This window comes from Triplophysa rosa, linkage group LG7 (genome assembly GCF_024868665.1).
Source record: "Triplophysa rosa linkage group LG7, Trosa_1v2, whole genome shotgun sequence".
NCBI classification, from domain to species: domain Eukaryota; kingdom Metazoa; phylum Chordata; class Actinopteri; order Cypriniformes; family Nemacheilidae; genus Triplophysa; species Triplophysa rosa.
Genome location: NC_079896.1, coordinates 3722020 through 3740556, shown reverse-complemented (window position 1 = coordinate 3740556; position 18537 = coordinate 3722020). Strand labels below are relative to the sequence as shown.

General features: G+C 37.4%; 2 protein-coding genes across 2 annotated transcripts; one reads left to right on the top strand and one right to left on the bottom strand.

The window, feature by feature from the left end:
* Window positions 1-979: 979 nt before the first annotated feature.
* On the top strand, window positions 980-5203 carry asip1 (agouti signaling protein 1). The gene is made up of 4 exons (XM_057337480.1): window positions 980-1046; window positions 1668-1841; window positions 2053-2105; window positions 2530-5203. The coding sequence occupies exons 2-4, from the start codon at window positions 1682-1684 to the stop codon at window positions 2695-2697; spliced, it is 381 nt and encodes a 126-aa protein (XP_057193463.1). The 5' UTR covers window positions 980-1046; window positions 1668-1681; the 3' UTR covers window positions 2698-5203.
* A 122-nt stretch (window positions 5204-5325) lies between these two features.
* On the bottom strand, window positions 5326-18438 carry ahcy (adenosylhomocysteinase). Its single transcript, XM_057337483.1, has 10 exons — window positions 18304-18438; window positions 15901-16091; window positions 14861-14936; window positions 12773-12925; window positions 9827-9939; window positions 9451-9658; window positions 9061-9148; window positions 7351-7468; window positions 6189-6383; window positions 5326-5995 (listed from the first exon to the last, which is right to left on the bottom strand). The coding sequence occupies exons 1-10, from the start codon at window positions 18329-18331 to the stop codon at window positions 5864-5866; spliced, it is 1302 nt and encodes a 433-aa protein (XP_057193466.1). The 5' UTR covers window positions 18332-18438; the 3' UTR covers window positions 5326-5863.
* Between the last annotated feature and the right edge of the window lie 99 nt (window positions 18439-18537).

Genomic DNA, 18537 nt, shown 5'->3' with positions numbered 1-18537 from the left:
AGGCTGACAAATCAACGTGTCTATTGTCCAAATTTTAATACTTGTAAAAGCAGTTTCATTCCAAAGCTGGAAAAGTGATTTTAGCGTCATCTGCTGGTAAAGATATCATGTCTGAAAAGAGAGATTTCATTATTCTTCATTGAAAATGTTATGAGACAATCATTTTGTGAACGATTTTATGAAAAGGCAACAAAACAGTTCTTTAAATATTTTACCCAACCATAGGTTGAAAACAACCAATGATTTTTAGTTTTTTTTTTGCAAATTGTTCAGTAGATCCCAAATAATTCATCTTTACATTTAGAGGATAGAATAAAGTGAACATTTCTTAACCATTGTTAGGAAAATTGTTTTAAGAATTTTATAAAACGATTAAAAAAAATGTATTTATCTTGTATGTTTTTATTATGGATGTACAAAACCGATTTCACATTCACAGGTGTCTTGGAATCAACTATGCGCCTCTAACCGAAAGTGCCAGACAGTATATTTATTACTTATTTAAAACCAACAAATGTCTTGTTTTAAAATGCTTTGTTTGAAAAGTGTGCTTGTGTTAGATTTTTACATACAAACCACATTGAATGATTTTGTTGTCATTCAAAGATTGATGTGGCTAAAGTGGCCACATCATTTTGTTTCATTGTATACTGTCAAAGGTATTTATCCTGGTATGGCATATTGTGGTTCTGGTATATGCGTTGCACACACATACATCTTACACACAACTTTTCCTATATACCCACTGGCTCTTCTCCCTATGTAGGTCCGCCCCCGCTTAATTTTAGCATTTGGCCCCTGTATGAATTTCCTGACTACAAAAGTCTGTCTGACATTTGTGTCTCAGTCTCAGCAGGGGAGCGGGAAATATCTCAAGCCACCTATACACAAAGAGAAAGCAGGGGCCCGATCCTCAGCAGGACAGGTCAGTCTGTAAAACCCCAACACTGACTCCTGAAGATTACCACGGCTAGTTTGGCTTTTGAATGCACCATGACAAAGGATTTGCAGAAAACACAAGATTGTAAGAAAACAGGTTGAAAATGGTGAGAAATTGTTTAAGTTGTGATGCAATGGCACCACAAGGATTTTTCAGAAGGCAACTGGTCTCTTCACCTGAAAGAATTGGAAGAATTTGTGATGAAAATGACAGATTTTGTTCATATACAGTATGTTTGGCTGGATTCGCTGTGGAAAGCATTTTTGATGGTTTGCTTGAATTCTCTTTTTATTTGGCTTGCTTTAAAATTGTACGCTGCTGTCCACCAGAGAAGTCGTTTTGAGCTTATAAACTAGCATTAAACTGTTAAAGTGCATTAAAGTGTACAGGCGTTTTGAGTCTTGACAAAAGTGAAACATTTTATTTACATCCCACGGGTGTCTATGACCATTGTCCGTTCAAACTCTTCATCACTTACAATGGATTATGTCCTTTACATTTTTGTTTATTGCAGCAACTTTATAAAGGCAAGTTTTGTTGTTGTTGTTATTTCCTTTTTACATTGTTTTGGGTTTAGAATCAGTTTTTGGAAGAGGTTTTTTCCCTAAAAGGATTGTTTAGAGATCCAGCTCAGACAGTTTTGCACAGGGTTGTGGCAAAATCTGTGTGTGATACATGTGCGATAAACATACATTTGTTTATGATGTTTCTGCTTTGTTTTGTGCAGGGTAAAATCATATTATGAATCCGTCATTGTTGCTGTGCTGTTTGGTGCTCTGTTTAGCCTGCTGTGTATCAGTACACACACACATGCTTATGGAGGACAAACAAAACTCCAATCAAACAACCATCAGCGAACATCTAAAAAACCAAACAGATACACCACCAGTGCTTATTGTGGGTAAGAGCTTTTATAAGTACACAAAACAATTTCTAAATATTAGAACTCAACAATCAAAACAGGTTGAGAGAGTAAGCAAATCTTGCCAAGTAACACTGCATGAGTGTAGAAATCATTTGCATGTGTGTAAATGTTTTATTTTCTATATCAAATTTAAATATTTTAAGAAAAATTATTTGTTTGTATTTTTTGTTCTTGTCTTTTTAAAAAGGGCTGTCAAAAACACCTAAGAAGAATAAGAAATCAGAAAAGAAACCAAAAAAGGTCAGTAAACAATTAAAAATATATATTCACATTCATTTGTGAGAATAAACATGTCCCACACAAATGCATTGCTTAAGGGATAAATTAACCCTGACGTTATTTCAGTGAGAGGCTTGTATTCCCTTTAGGGCTATTTGAAATATAAAAACCAATATGCATTGAACAAAATCTATCTTAAAACGAATAAACGTGATGTAAATAGAGCAAAAATGCGCAACTCATTGTGCTTCCACTCTTTCAAACTTTAGCATTTTTTTCATGTTTATCCAAAACACACTTAATCGTTTTAGGTAAATAGTAAATTCGTAAAAGTGTATCTCACCGGTAAGTCGTAAGGGGGAAAACACCACAAAAAGTTGTGCATTTTGTGGATGAATTACTGTGTACCTGTTTCAAATATTTCTTATCAATAACTGCATTTCAGAACAAATACAGCAGCCGCGTAAAGAAGCCTCCGCCCCCGCCGAACTGCGTCCCGCTGTGGGGAAGCTGCAAAGGTCCGAGCGCGGTGTGCTGCGAGCCGTGCGCCTTCTGCCACTGCCGCCTCTTCAAGACCGTCTGCTACTGCCGCATGGGATACCCCAAATGCTGAGAACTGCCCTCATGGGATAACATACGATTCCCTTCCATAACGAATAGAAAAACTGTGGATTATGACAAAGGATTAACCGCGCACTAATATAATATAATCGCTAAAGTAATTTAGCGATATATTAATCCTTCCTGAAAAAAAGCAATCAGAGAAATTCTAATGGTTTTAAAGTGTGGTGGGGTGGACCTGTCGAATGGAAACCGGTAAAACATCATTAAATCCTACTGGAATAAGGCCCCCAAACACAGTCGCTGTATAAAGGGTGCTAATGCTTCATAATGTTTTTTGTAAACCTGTAGAATATGCGGCCTATTGTTTTCTTCATCAGGGTCTGGTTTTCTTCAAATCTCGTTGCAGGATATTCTAAAGCGCTGGGAAAGATAACTTATAAAAGTGCACAAAACCAGCTTTACGATATTTTAAATGTCTTTAAAACATATCAATGACAGTTTTGTATATAATGGAAGCATTTAAGAGTGAATGTTAATGTTTGCATGAGCACTTTTCCGTGTTGTGAGCACTACATAAAGTTATGTAAACGCGCCCATTCGACCTCTGTATTTAAGCTGCTATATGAGACAAGGGCACCATGGCAACCATAGTTTGCCAATAACAGAGATGTGGTTACGAAGAATTATTACTGCAACAAAACCACGCAATATAATATAAAAACAATAAAACGTAAAAAAAATAACGTGTATGAGATGCTAAATAATTTCAACAATATTCCACTTCCGTTTCGCGCTTCATATTGTTAAGTCATAGCTGCATAAGCATGCTGATAGCTATAGTATACATTTAAATAAAAAATACACGTTTAACCTAAATATTTCCAACGGTGGAGTTATTTGCTAAAGTTAATTTCTGCATACTGTTTGTAAAAGCTACAAAACAAGCTATTGAAAAAAAAAAAGACGCACGTTAACCTTGGGGCATGTTGTCACATAGGGAGTCATTGAGAGCAGCCAGCTTTAAATGGTAACAAACAACCATGTTTGGGGTAAGAAAATTGTAATAAATAATGTAAAACATTAATAAATAATAAACTAGTTAGTTAAAATATTGTTTCCATTGAAATTGTATTTACTTGTTTACCCATAGGCTACTACAAATTTTGTTTTGATTGAATATATGAGTTTTTCTTAATTTTATCCTATAGTTTTTAAAACCAAACAAATATTTGTTTTATTGAAATCGAGTAAAAACTATACTAATAAAAATGTTACTCAATGCAAATAGTATATTGAATTTTGCAGGTTTAGATGATGGAATGGTGTTTTTACTTAAAATCTTTTACGGTTTATCAGACCAAAACAGAAATACTGAAAAATGCTGAAGCTGTGAAAACTAAAATAAACATCCCTGTCTTTTGAAAGTTTTTTTTCCACTCAAGGGTCTTTTTCACAAGAACCAGCCAATTACTGATTCCCAGCCAATAAATAAGATTATTCTAACATTATTTAGTCAACGTCTTTAGATGGTAAGAGTAAGACAAGCAAAAAGATGACCAGATGACTTACAAGAATATTTTAGATAGCAATTTTTCTGTTTTTGCACCCACACAAAAAAATAGGTGTTGTCCATTAGGCAGAATCAGCCCAGATTCTTAACACATTTTGCCTTAAAAGCAATCGATTATGCAAAGCAAGATCAAAGCATAAGGACACCAGTTCCGCACACCTCCAACAATTAAATTAAGTGACATGTAAACATGGACCAGGTCGGTCCAGCACAGGTAATAAAACACGCATTCAAAAGCACACGCAAACAGACTTCACAAGCCGCAGCTGGTTCATATTGAAGAGAAAAGGGTGGAAGCAAAAGCAAAGAGAAAACTCCAAAAGATAGACCCTTGTTATGACTCACAAGGGACACATCCAGCCATTTTAGAGGTCCAGAGCATCTAATGGTGTACAGACTAATCCTTTCCTCCATGAGCACTAACTACGCGATTTTACAGTTTCTAACTAAGGACCAAATGAGATTGGAGCCATGTGTCGGCATGGCAGCTTGAATTATTCAGTAAAATGTTATTGATCTACAAATTAAACCATTCAAAAAACAGTTCTGCTACATTAGTTGCTCAATATAGTATCGGTTTCATATCAAACACACTGACTTTACAGTTTGGGCCTGGCCGTGATGGAGCTTTTGCTATTTTTCATAGCTTCTCTCGAACACTGCGTCTTAAGAACACGTGCCAAGACATGGTTTCTCTCTGGTTAGGATTCTGTCAAGTGAATTGTTTTTATCAAGGAATCCTAGTGGAACACGAGCAGAATGGTTGTAATTATAGTTTCGTTGGCTTGCGATACCATGACTATTCATGGGAAATGTCATAAAAAGGCAAGATTCTTGAAATCGTACCATACGGTGATTTAAGCTCTGATGGAGATGTTTTCAAACAGTACATCAGAACTGGAACATGATGCTAGGATCTGAACCTTAAAAAGTAAACGCGTCTCTAAACTGACACGATCTGCATTTTCACGAAGTAAAAAACATCTTTTAATAAGTTTTAAAGCAAATTAGTTTATGGAAAATTTGAAGCATAAACTGATCAAATGACTTCCTATCAACCTCAATGAAATGCACCATAAAAAGGACCACTTAATAAATAAAGCGTGATGAAATGAAGTACCACATTTATTTCACCAGGTCTTACGTGAGGAGATGTAACAAGAATAAAGACCCAGACCCGCTCAATCACACAGCTTGCTAATAGTGAAACAACTACACTGTTTTCCATCTTTTAGCGGGTTTACAAAAGTATGCATGACCAAAAGAGCGTCTCCGTTCATAGAGTTACTGGAATCGCTTCTGAAAAAAGGACCCAGCATGTGAATTTGTTGTTCAGGGTAACAAGCTCTGCGTATAATGATGTTACTTAATGACATGCCTAGCGGCAGGATTTAGCTTTTTTATTAACCGTTTAGTAAAACAGGGAATGCAAACAACACCGTATGTTCAGGGCTGCACTTTTGATATCGCTGAGGAAAGAAATGGCGTTTGCAAACTCACAGAGGCTCACAGTGAGAGCGAGAGACACAATTAAAGCACTATTGTAGCCGCACTGGTAACTGGCACAATTGTCGTGATTTGGTACAGGAGCGATTGTGTGGTCTCTTCCCCACCCGCAGATAAAGCCGTGATTGGTCAAAGCTACTCAGTAGCGATAGTGGTCAGGTTTGAAGGGACCCTCGTGCGGCAGACCCAGGTATTTGGCTTGCTTCTCTGTGAGTTTGGTCAGCTTGACGCCGAGTTTGTCCAAGTGGGCCGCGGCGACCTGTTCGTCCAGCTACACATGAAAAGAGGGGAAGATTCAGTGGTCTGATTTAGTTGATACATGATGCTTCAATTTTACTACGTTTAACCCCATCCTCCCAAAAAAAATCTGCATAAAAACCCCAAATACTGTCTAGGCTTGGTTATAAAACCCGGACAATGATAACAGGTTGTGCTAATACTTCAGACTATGTTTGCAACTGTACCTTCTTAGGCAGGAAGTAGACACCCAGTGGGTATTTGCTGGTGTTGGTCCACAGCTCAATCTGGGCAAGGACCTGATTGGTGAACGAGTTGCTCATTACGAAGCTCGGATGGCCCATGGCACAGCCCAGGTTCACCAGACGTCCCTCAGCCAGAACAATAATGTGACGGCCGTTTTTCATACGGTAACGATCGACCTGTATGAAAGAGGGCAGAGCTCAGATCAAAGCTGATCCTCATGGGTCTACATCCCATAATTAAGGGTATTTGACTGTGCTGATTCAAACTACTAAATAACTCCATACTATGTCATTTCTGTCCTTCCAAAATCTCGGATGTGCAAATTTGCAGTTTTTCAGGAAATGGAACAACCCTGTACTTTTAACATGACTAATTTGATGTCATTTTATTAGTTAAATTAGATACTTGCAAAAACCCAGTGACAAACATAAAGGGTGACTAATAATAAATGTATTTATGGCCGGATCCAGAATTATGAGATTTCAGAAGGACAGCAGCGAAATGTAGCATTAAAGTGGTAATGAAAATGAAAATTCTGTCATCATTTATTCAACCTCTTGTCATTTCAAACCTGTAATGAAATTGGTTCTGTATTACTCAACATCAGTCAATCTTAAATTTACAATACTCAAATAAAAAAACTTGTTTAAATAATAATAAAGAGTTATTCATTTCTAATAAAGCAAAAATTTAAAATATGTATTATTTAAACATTATTTTAACGTATATAAAACACTAAGTAAACAATATATCTCAAAAATATAAATATTTTGTCAAGACATCAACATCTGGTATAGATGAAGAAATTCTTGTTGTATCATTTATTATTTATGTTTAGTTGTTATTAATGTTATTTTTATGTAAATGTTTATTTACTTATCAATTATTGTTGTTCTTAACCATTATAATCTTTTTCTAATTTATTATAATATTATTAATATTTAAATTTTTTACGCAAAATATGAAAAAAAAACCTCCAAATAACAACAAAATGATAACTGGGTATCACTTGCACATATCCTTAAATATTTGTTGTCGAGTAATTCTTACAGCGTTATGTATTGCTTAAACCAGCTAGAAAGTATTTTATACTGAACAGCCTCCTCATATTTAAACGTCAGAAAAAAAACACTGATGTTATACCTGAGCTTTAATGTTGACCTTCTCGGCTGCGTTGTCATTGAGCCATTTCACATCGATCTCGCAGTCGAAGTGTCCAATGTTGCAGACGATGGAGTCATCCTTCATTTGCTCAAAGTGTCTGTGAGGAGAAAACACCCATAAACACCTGATGCCGTCCACCCAGATTTCATTCGCTTTCATTTCCAGTTAAGGAACACAATTACCTCTTGGAACAAATGTAATTAGGCCAGTGCAAAAAAGCGTACAGGATGAAACATTTAATAAATCATTCTGGGAAAAAATCTTTTTTTGGATTGCATGTGTGCCAGAGTGACTTGCAGACTGCCTGCTTGAAACGCATCCCATCAACTGCGAAACCTTTCAGAGGAATCTAAGACACAACTCCAACATCTGTAGATAATGCCAAACATCAGTTTGTGCTCTACCGGCCCCTGTGTCATCATCCGTACCATTCATCATAGAGGCCCACACCCCCCCACAACCCAGAGCGGTTCTGATAACACGCTCACCTAGGGCTGTGCCGATAAACGATATCATATCGAATCGCGATAAAATGTATTTCAAAAACGATGATAAGCTATTGCCATTTTTACTCGATATGGATTAATCTTACAGTCTAACAGAAAGCAGAAATAAACGCAACAACGCGTCAGCGTGCAGCTTTTATCATGCGCGTCAAACTACAAAGTCCATTTCATACTGCACTTGGCAAAGAAAACTCGACATGAGGAGGAAAACATTAATGGAAGCGGAAACGAAAGTGAAACTAACCACGAGTTGTCATCACGCGGTTTATCAAGTGTCTTATTTTTTTTCGCAATCGCCGGTTAAACAAAACAAACTTGAGGCGCAATTGCAAGCGAGTTACTTCGAAACTCAAGCACAAACATTTTTATATCCATCGTTAACATATCTGCTAACAGGAGCTGGTGCTTATGAAATAAACCAGCGCCGCCCTGTACAGATTAGAGATGTAATGAAGTGAGTTTGTGTGCACATTAAAATATTGAACCTTGTATGTAAGATGCTTGCATGATTAAAGAAATGTACTACAGTTTATGTGAGATGTCTTTAAGGTTCACTGAATGAATCCCACTACTGGAGCAAGACATTATTGCAGCGTTATGTATGTGCGCAGGTGCTGAGCCAATAGCGTTCGAATGTACACAGTAACGGAGCCCTTTAATTGGTTGAATGTACTGAATGAACACTCCCTTTACTTAACGAGTCAATTGAGTCAAAATGAGACTGAATGAACTGGTACATGTTGTTTATGGCCTAATATCCTCTGTGTTGCAACAGTGCATTAATTTAATTGAATTTTAACTGGTTAAAGGTTAACTTTTGTTAATAAACTGTATTTAAAATAGATTCTTTTAATACAGTTTTTTAATTAAATATATATCGAAATAAATATCGTTATCGATCAATATAGAAAAAAACTATCGAGTTTACTTTTTTGCCATATCGCCCAGCCCTACGCTCACCTCAATATACAAAAAACACATAAGTACTTCAGTTCTTAGATTTGACCTTTTCGATATGCTATGATATAAACTCTACATTTATTCCGTATAATTGAAGCGAGTTATAACAGGTGAAAGTCAGCGTGATACAGAGAGTGTTCTGTCTCAAGCCGTGGCGTCAGGCCTAACAGCGTCGCTGCTGTCTGCCGGAAGATGTGTAACGCTTGACTAATGTTTCGCAAACCTGCCAAGGAGAATGTCCTCACAGCCAGTGGTTGTCACAAAGATGTTGCCCTCCTTGCAGGCCTCATCCATGGTGGTCACCTCATAGCCTGTGAAATGACAGCATAAGCCAATAAAAACATGAAACGGATCAACTGTTCCGAAATAAGCCTGGCACTCGCTCACAGCTGCTTTCGAGAAATGACATTTTGGAAAATACGCAAGGTCACGACAAGTAATGGAACCAGCTCTTGATTCCCAATCCCGATCTTGAATTGGGTTTATATCATCCGATGAATCATTCTGTCGCCGTCGGACACTACTGACAGACAGACAATTGGCGCTGTCGACTACGATAAAAACTTCAGCTGAAATCAGCTGTATTGGAAAGCACAAAAAGACAAAATCGTACCCTCCATGGCCGCCTGAAGAGCGTTGATGGGATCGATCTCAGTGACGATGACACGGGCGCCAAATCCCCGAAGAGCCTGAACGCACCCTTTACCGACATCGCCGTAGCCCGCGACCACCGCCACCTTCCCCGCGATCATCACATCCGTGGCTCTCTTGATGCCGTCAATCAAAGACTCGCGGCAGCCGTACAAGTTGTCAAACTTACTCTAAAAACAAAGCATTTGCAGTCAAACAAACTTTTTACAAATACTGGTTTATTTATGGTTGCCATGTGATAGAACAACGCACAAAACGCGAACACATGTGTGCGAACAAAACATCAAGTGATGGGAACATAGACAGCATGTTCTAACTGTTATGAAATATTAGGTTACCTTGGTAACAGAGTCGTTGACATTGATGGCTGGAACTTTGAGTTCTCCTTTCTTCAACATCTTGTAGAGGTTGTGAACTCCTGTCGTGGTCTCCTCAGAGACGCCCTTGATTCCTGCAAGGTCGACAGAAAGAGACGTGTTCATTATCTTCTGGAACGCGATTGGTGGACGTTACAAACAACGACGCACAGAAACAAGCTCCACGCACCTGTTTGAAAGGAATGCTAAGTCTGAATACGAGATCTCGGAGGAAACGGCAGGGTCCAAAATTAACACATGAGCTTACCGCTAACGCTAAATGCTAGAACAATCGTTTGACCCCAAATTGATGTTCTTGACATGAACGAATGAGACATTAAACTGTCGACTTAGGCAATAATCATTGACTGTCACGCATTGTCTTCTGGATAAATCACAATTTAGAAAAGGATCCTACAAGCCAAAAGCATCATGGGGCAACACATTCCTGGATTTACACCACCAGAAATAAAAATACTAAGAGACACAATGAACTGTACTTGAAAACATACAAAAGAAAAACATGAAATGCTTCCCTATTATGAACAGATTTATTTCCCGAAAGCTGATTGGTCAGAAGCAGAGGCCAAATATTGACCGTACTTCACACGTCAGGGACTAAATCTTGAGGGATAGGTGGAACCTTGTACATAGTACTGTTAAGATGTACAAATAACAGAAAAAATATGTTTCGGTTTTATTTTTTTCCATACACCAAAACAAATGTTAATAAATTCTTTCATCATTTACTAACGCTCACGTCATTCCAAACCAGTATGACTTGCTTTCTTCTGCAGAACACAAAAGAAGAAATTTTGAAGAATGTTTGTAACCAAATAACACAGACCCCCATTGACGTCCATTGTATAGACACAAAACCACTGAGACTTCTTCTGTGGAACACAGAATACAGATTTTGAATGAATTCTTTTTAGTTTTGGGTGATCTATCACTCCCCAAATGATTTAAATCCAGTCTAGTACTTTTGAGGAACAATCTTCCAGGGGTGACCTGGTTAAAATGTCTCGTTAAAAGTATCATGTTGACATGTTCATGAGCTTCTTCTTAGAATCAGAAGTCCATATGTTGAACCCCAACACAGGGCAGAGGTCAAAGTAGCCTTGTAAATCTGAAGGCCTTAAATTTTGACAACATTTATAGGAACACTCGAGTCAGCCTGACTGCAAACCTCCAGAGTAAAGGTGAGGTCACATGATGTTCATTCTCGGTCAATAAAACAGCATCTATTTTCATATTACAGAATTCATGGGAAAAGTATAATATACAGTATGCTTTTCAATTTTCCACATGGCAATAGCTCATAACAGACAGACGGCTTCTCACATCTGACAAAATAACGCTCGAGTGGCTTCTATTAGATTTGAAGAAAGAAATGGTGAAACTTTTGTTGGCCATTAGGAATGCTGAAAAAGTGTTTATCTGAGATTGAACTGATTCAATAATGAATGCTCTGTTTTTCTAGAGCCTAGATCAGGACAGCTTGGATAAGGCTGCCACCTAGTGGATGCTAAAGAACAGTACAAGTATACAGTAGTTCAAATCGGTAAATCACCAGGGGTCTCATTTATAAAAGTGTACATGCGCACACCTGTAAGCAATATTCGCTTTATAAATCATAGATAGAAGTGTGCCTAGGTGAATCAGCCTGATATCCCGCCCTGTACACGCCCATTTTTACCCATAAATAGTCAATGCAAAGAACCTCATGAATACTGATTTGTATATTAATCAGACTAATTAAATCTGACGTCACGCACCATAATGGTATACCGTTTCCGGGTCCAGATGCCATAGAAAAAGAGCAAAAAATGATGCAACACTGCCGAAAACCCCCGATCCCATCCTTTATCTCCGCATACGAAATCACAAATGGCCACACATGAGATTCACTACGATTTACAAATTAATAACTGTTATAATTATTAATAATAATTATTATTTCAAATAGCCTAGATTAAAGCCAAAGAAGGTCTCTGTAGCATTTAAATGTTTACAGCATTTAGACTGATCACCTCATTCGAATCACATCAGTAATTAGCGGTGTCCTTCACCTGAGATAAAGTTTGAAGACATAATTGTAAAAGACGAATGTTTCTTCATTCCGGTTTTGTTATGAATTTAGTTAGGACTGATAACGAGGACATAAAGAGAAACGATTGTGCGAAAGATTAATGGCTGTATTTCCAGACTTTGACATTCGATGATTATGCACAGTATTTAAGGAAAATATATTTAGTATTTATTTACACTGTGTTCTGCAGTTATCGTATTTGATGCTGTCCCTATTCAGTCGGATCATCTCCTCCTCATGCGCTCATAGTGTGATGGTGAGACATTGAATTTTTTTTCAGATTTGAGTTGGATTTTACAAGAAGGTGCATAAAACAATTATCACTCAATACAAGCCCAAATAACTCTGCAGATTTAATATTCGTGATAATGTGGATCTTTAACGGATTGAGGTCAAATTAAATGTGTGTGAGGCTTTAATACTTATAATCGTTTTTATCACACTTACTTTCTGCAATCTAAGTTCACAAACTCACCATTTGTGTCGCCCGTTGTCTCCAGAATGTGCGTACGCAATGGGTCAGAGTTTGCTTACAGGTGCGCACGCTCTCCCGTCAAGTTTGTTTTTAATAGATCACAACCTTTGAGTGGAAAGTGGCGTACGCACGTTTCCAGCCCCATTTTGTGCGTACGCAACGTTTATAAATGAGTCCCCAAGGCCAGTGAAATTATACATAATTTTACAAGCATTGTAAAACCATAAAAAAGAAATGCTTTCAAGAAGGCCATTTGACTGGTAGGCTATATTCTAATACTGAAATTTGGTTCTAATATGAAGATGAGCAGACCAAAAAAATAATGGTGAACCACTCCTTTTAAAAGCAGACAACATCCTACCTGCAAGCAGTTTGGGATATTTCTGGTGCACCAGATTGGTCAGATCACCACCATCATCGAGGATCATGTTAAGGGGCTGACCGTCTTTGAAGTAGATGGTCTGTTCAATACACCACACATATTCCTCATCAGTTTCTCCCTTCCAGGCATACACTGCAATCAAAACAAACATAATAGACATTTATGACGTTATCTCCTTCGGCAAAGAAGCAAAAATGTGACGACATCTTAGTCCTGTGTCAGTCTACCGCATGTGCTGTTAAAATGAACATCAAGTAACAATACTTTTACAGGATTCATTATTCTTAGTGCATGTTAACAAATATTAGTGCAAGTTAACGTTTACAAAATGGAACCTTTTTGTAAAGCGTTACACTATGAATGCAGTGCAACATGAACTAACAATGAGCAATATAGTTTTTCAGCTTTCATTAATTTTCGTAAATGTTAGTTAATGCCAATACACTGTGTTGAACTACAATGGTAACGGTTGCAACTTTTGATTTTAAAAACTCATTAGTAAATGCTGAAATTAACACAAACTAAGGTTAATAAGGCTGTAAAAGTGCTTTGCATTGCTAGTTCAATAGCTAATACATTAATACCACCTTATTGTAAAGTATTACCAAAAATACTAACATCAACTTAAGCTAGTTGTAACAAAGGAACCATAGACTGTAAAATCCTTCTATGGAACCTAAAATAAACTTCACACATATAAACACAATGGGCCTCATTCATGAAACATTCGTAAATTCCGAGTAATTTGCGTGTAATACCGAAAACTCTCCTCTGGATTCACAAATACTTCGTAAACGTCAGATTTGATACTAAAACGCGTGTATGTTAATGAACTCCAATCATTCGTAAATAACGTGTGCATGCACGCTCATTCATAATTAGCATGATCCCAGCCTATGAATTACAGCTACGCAAATTACGTATCTAGGAATGCTGTGGAAGCCTCTGGATTCCATTCTCAGGTTTGGCACGTTATATTGCATACAGTAAATGCATAAGAGACTAATAGGCTATATGCCTAACACTAAATTAATGAATTAACATTTGTCCACCAAAACAATTGTAGCCAAGTGTAATAATGTCTGGTGCTCTTCTGAAAACGGCCAGCCGGTGGCGCTTGAGCGCTTTGTAGGCACTGACAGTCTACGACAGTAACATGTATGGTGTATCTTATTTTGAAAAATATTCCTGAATATAAAAATGCAGTAACCAGCAATATTAACTTCTCTATTGTTGTGTATGATGGTTGGTCAATGTAGTGTTTGTCCCGCCCCTCCTCCACTGTGATTGGACGGCTGTGTAAAAAGGGACTATGACATGCTATCTGTTTTACCCAAAATTAAAGAGCAAAACACTAAAGAAAGACAGGGCAAAAGAACTTGTGAAATATCATTAAGATACATAGCGCATCAAAATACAGTGTCATCAGTTTGTCTAAAGAATACAGGATGTTTTAATATGTTATGCACCATTTACACGTTGTAGGGAGCAGGTGTAAATTTCTTTCGTACCAACTAAAATTTTGAAAATACAAACATTTTCATGAATCCGAAAATGTGCGTCAGAACGACTTTACGAACGATTTACACAAAAATTCGTTCTGCTCATGTTTCATGAATGAGGCCCAATGTGTGCCGTAAAAACAACGGTTTTAAAGCCATATTACGCAATGTCAATAACAAACGGGTCAGTTTATCTTTTGCCTCTCAGCTCTTAGTCCTTCGAAAACGGCAAGTCAAATATAAAGATTAAACCAGTTTCTGCTGATTCTATATTGCATTTAGCTTTGGAGTACATGGTGATCTTACACTAAACCTTGTTCGCTGGGTCTACCCTTATCTACAATTGATTACAAAGCCTTAGAGCAAACAGCAGGTATTACACCAGACCTGTGGTTACGGAACAAAGCGACTACCACACCAACACCTGTTACCAATAGCAGTTGCCGCTCACATTGCGCACTAGGCAAGAAGATAACACATGAGATGCTGTCTATGACCCCTTTAGGTAACGGTGTGTATGAAAGTAATAAGCAAAGAAACTGGCTATGTTGTCACTTCCTGTTACCTGGAATGCCGGCTTTCGCAATGGCAGACGCTGCGTGATCCTGGGTGGAGAATATGTTACAGCTGGACCACTGGACCTGGAGCAAAAATGGAGAGAAAGATATTATAAAAGAGACAATGGGAGGCGGTTAAAGTGAGAAATGAAGGATGATGCAACTAAAGGATGCTTATCTTTATATCCATGATATACTCAGCTCATTATTTGATATGATACACAAAACTGGGGTCACAATAACGACTGTATTAAGATATTTTAAACAAAATGTTATAAAAAATTAATTCAATGAACAGAATTATTTCTGCAACACTAACAATTTTCAGCAACGTTTGTTATTTTTCTAAAAAACTGATGACATTCACGGTTTAACTGAAGCTTTTGTATGCGAATGAATAAAAACTGAGTAGATCCGACATTTAAAAATAAAACTAAATTTCAACATCCAAATTAAAATTAAGAAAGGAGTTAAGAAATTTAAACCCTACGAGAACTCCTTAAAAGCAGCAAAAGCACAAAATTAAACATTTTATACATTGACGCAGGTCCCATGTTGGCATCTCAACCAAAAACAATCATGATATGCAAAACATTGTGAGATTATTCAAGTAGAGGTTCTAGCAGTATATCAAATAATAATAAAAAAACGTTCTGCCCTAAATTTGTCAAAGAAGTACCTCCAGATTGACGTATAAAACATACTGATACGTCCACTTAATTCAACCCACAACCAGGTGTCATGGTTGCTTGGATGAAGCAAAATGACAGAATGCTATAGAAATCACATCTCCAAAGCGAAAATAAAGGGAAAAAGGCACAAATAATGGCTAGACAAACACCTCTGTACTGCACCTTACAAAAACAGAACATGGACAGTACCATCAGATAGTAAACTGTAAAATATTAACACAGAGGTGCTTGGTATTTTCTACACTAATAAATGATTATCATAAACACAACGGTACTATCGTAATAAATAATAATAAAAAACATGTTTATGGCCTTTTATTTGCTGCTTGATTTGTGTCCAGTAGGTGTGTCCTCACCTCAGCTCCCAGGGCAATAAGGGTTTCAATGAGCACGGCGGTCTGAAGGGTCATGTGAAGGCAGCCCGCGATCCGTGCGCCTTTCAGGGGTTTGGACTGGCTGTAAAGCTCCCTCATTTTCATCAGACCGGGCATCTCATTCTCGGCTATTTCGATGGATTTGCGTCCCCATTCGGCCAAGCTGATATCAGCTGGAGAGAAAGAAAATGTCAACAAATTATGAACATGACAATTATGAAAAGAACTTGAGGATTGGACACAGAAGTAATGAATAGGGATGAGACTAATGTTTTAAAACATTCGTGTTGGGCTATCCAGAAATGGAATTCCACAGATGTCACCCAAACCCACATACCTAACATGTCATGAAACCAGGCACCCACGATCTCTTTTACACATCATGTGCACGAACACCAAACAAGACCTCTACACCAGAACACTTTACTAGTGTGCACCGATTTAACATTACATTCTATACTACTCACGTGAACTTTAATAGTTACCAATGCTGGGTAAGTTACTTCATTAAGTAATTAATTAGTAATTATATTTTTAACATTGTATTTAAATGATTACACTGTCCAAATGTATATTGACTACATAAACATTAGAAAAACAATTTTCTTTAAGTATTTGTATTTTTACATTTACTTTAAATGCAAACATGGAATAGTTTAGCCAGTTATGCATAGCTTTTATTAACACAAGAAAAATAAACAAATGATAAACTCTCTTTACAATAAGAGCGATTAAAAACAATAGCAACTCTTGACTCAATAAACAATAATAAAACTGTAGTTACAGTTTTTCAACAATTGCTTGAATTGATGTTATAATTCAACAAAAGTATGCCTCTTTAGTTAAAGGGATAGTTCATCCAAAAATGAAAATTCTGTCATTATTTATTCACCCTCTTGTCATTCCAAACATGTTTGACTTTTTTTCTTCCGCAGAACACAAAAGAAGATATTTTGAAGAAAGTCGGTAACTGAACAGCCCCGGCACCCATTCACTTCTATTGTATTGACACAAAACCAATGCAAGCGAATGGGTGCCGGCGCCGCTTAAAAACATTCTTCGTGTTTTGCGAAAGAAAGTCATACAGGTTTGAAATGACAAGAGGGTGAGTAAATGATGACAGCATTTTCATTTTTGGGTGAACTGTTACTTTAATAAAGAGGAAATATTGAACAAAATATCTAAAATAAAAGATTCACTTAAACTAAACATTGCACTTTCAATGCATATATTTTCATAGCCCTTTAATCAAAGAAAATGCATACTTTTTTAGAACTTTTTCCTAATTCAGACTTGCCTAAATTTGGCTGTTTTTTTATCTGAAATATGGGCATATACTTGGCTAATCTGAACCAACAGTTTGGGCTTGTTCCCATTTAACCCAGCATTTTTAAAAGTGTATTTTTTCAGGAGAAATTTTATTTAATTACAGTTACTTTGTATTGTAATACATTACACCCCACACTGAATGAAGAATGTTTTTCATTGATATTTCTGCAGGGCATTTTGACAGACTGAACTCTGCACTCAAGGCTTCGGAGCAAAGTCCAGCTGGATTTACTATTGAACTACTATCGCCTTATCTGCAGTGAGAACATCAGAGAGATTTAGTGAACAACAAGAGACGTTTCAAATGACTGTGTGACAGCTGCCAAGTCCTGTCACTTAAAGTATGCTGACGTGTGGCTAACAACAAATTGACGACATTAACTCTGTATTTTACAGAATCTAGCGTAATAAAGTGATATTTTACTGCATAACATTAATTCCTAGTTACCACGTGCAGATTAATGTTGCACAACGTTGCAATACTCGCCGACTGCACTGAATGAAAGTGGCGGCGCTTGCGCGCGCAAGATTATGGGTATTGTAGTTCTGTCGCGTAGAAACTTTCATGCGTAAGAGCAGCTACAACGTACACAAAAACTACAACTTCCAAACTTTCCTTCTCACGTCTTGTCGTCTTCCGAATGCAACCACGCTAGCTTGTTGGGCAGGTGTTACATATAAATGCATGCACAATACTACGGAAGTAAGCAATATAGTTGTTACAGTCGTGAAAGAAACTGGTAAACAGTGCGAACGGTGATTTTAAAGGTGCGGGTTTGCAAGAGAGCGTCTCGTGCAAGGCTGTGCTGACAATGACTGCCATGTGATTTTTTTATGTACAAGCTACTAATATTTCCTGAAACATTAATGCACATTTAAACATAAACCAAGACCTTTAATAAATAGCCAAATGATTTAGCTAGACGCAAACACGTTTTACACCTCAGTAAAGGGAAAGCGGCTAATGTTAATTAGCATTGGCGGGCAAAGTATCATTGCAGTTACACATTAAACAGCATTGATTTAAAGTAACGAATGAAATAAATTCATACTAACCAACTTTGAACGGAAGCTTCTCGGACATTTTTAATGTGCTGTCGTTGACTGGGACTGATACGGGTCTGTCAGGAGTCGGGCTGGGGACCTGGGTGCAGAAGGGAAATAACTGTAACGTGAACTTGAATATAAGTGTGTACAACCGGCGATTGTAATATTCATGAGATCGTGCTGCCTTATCGTTTCCTATTGGCCGAAATATGTCCCGCCTTGACGGGCGTGTCCAGTCTACAC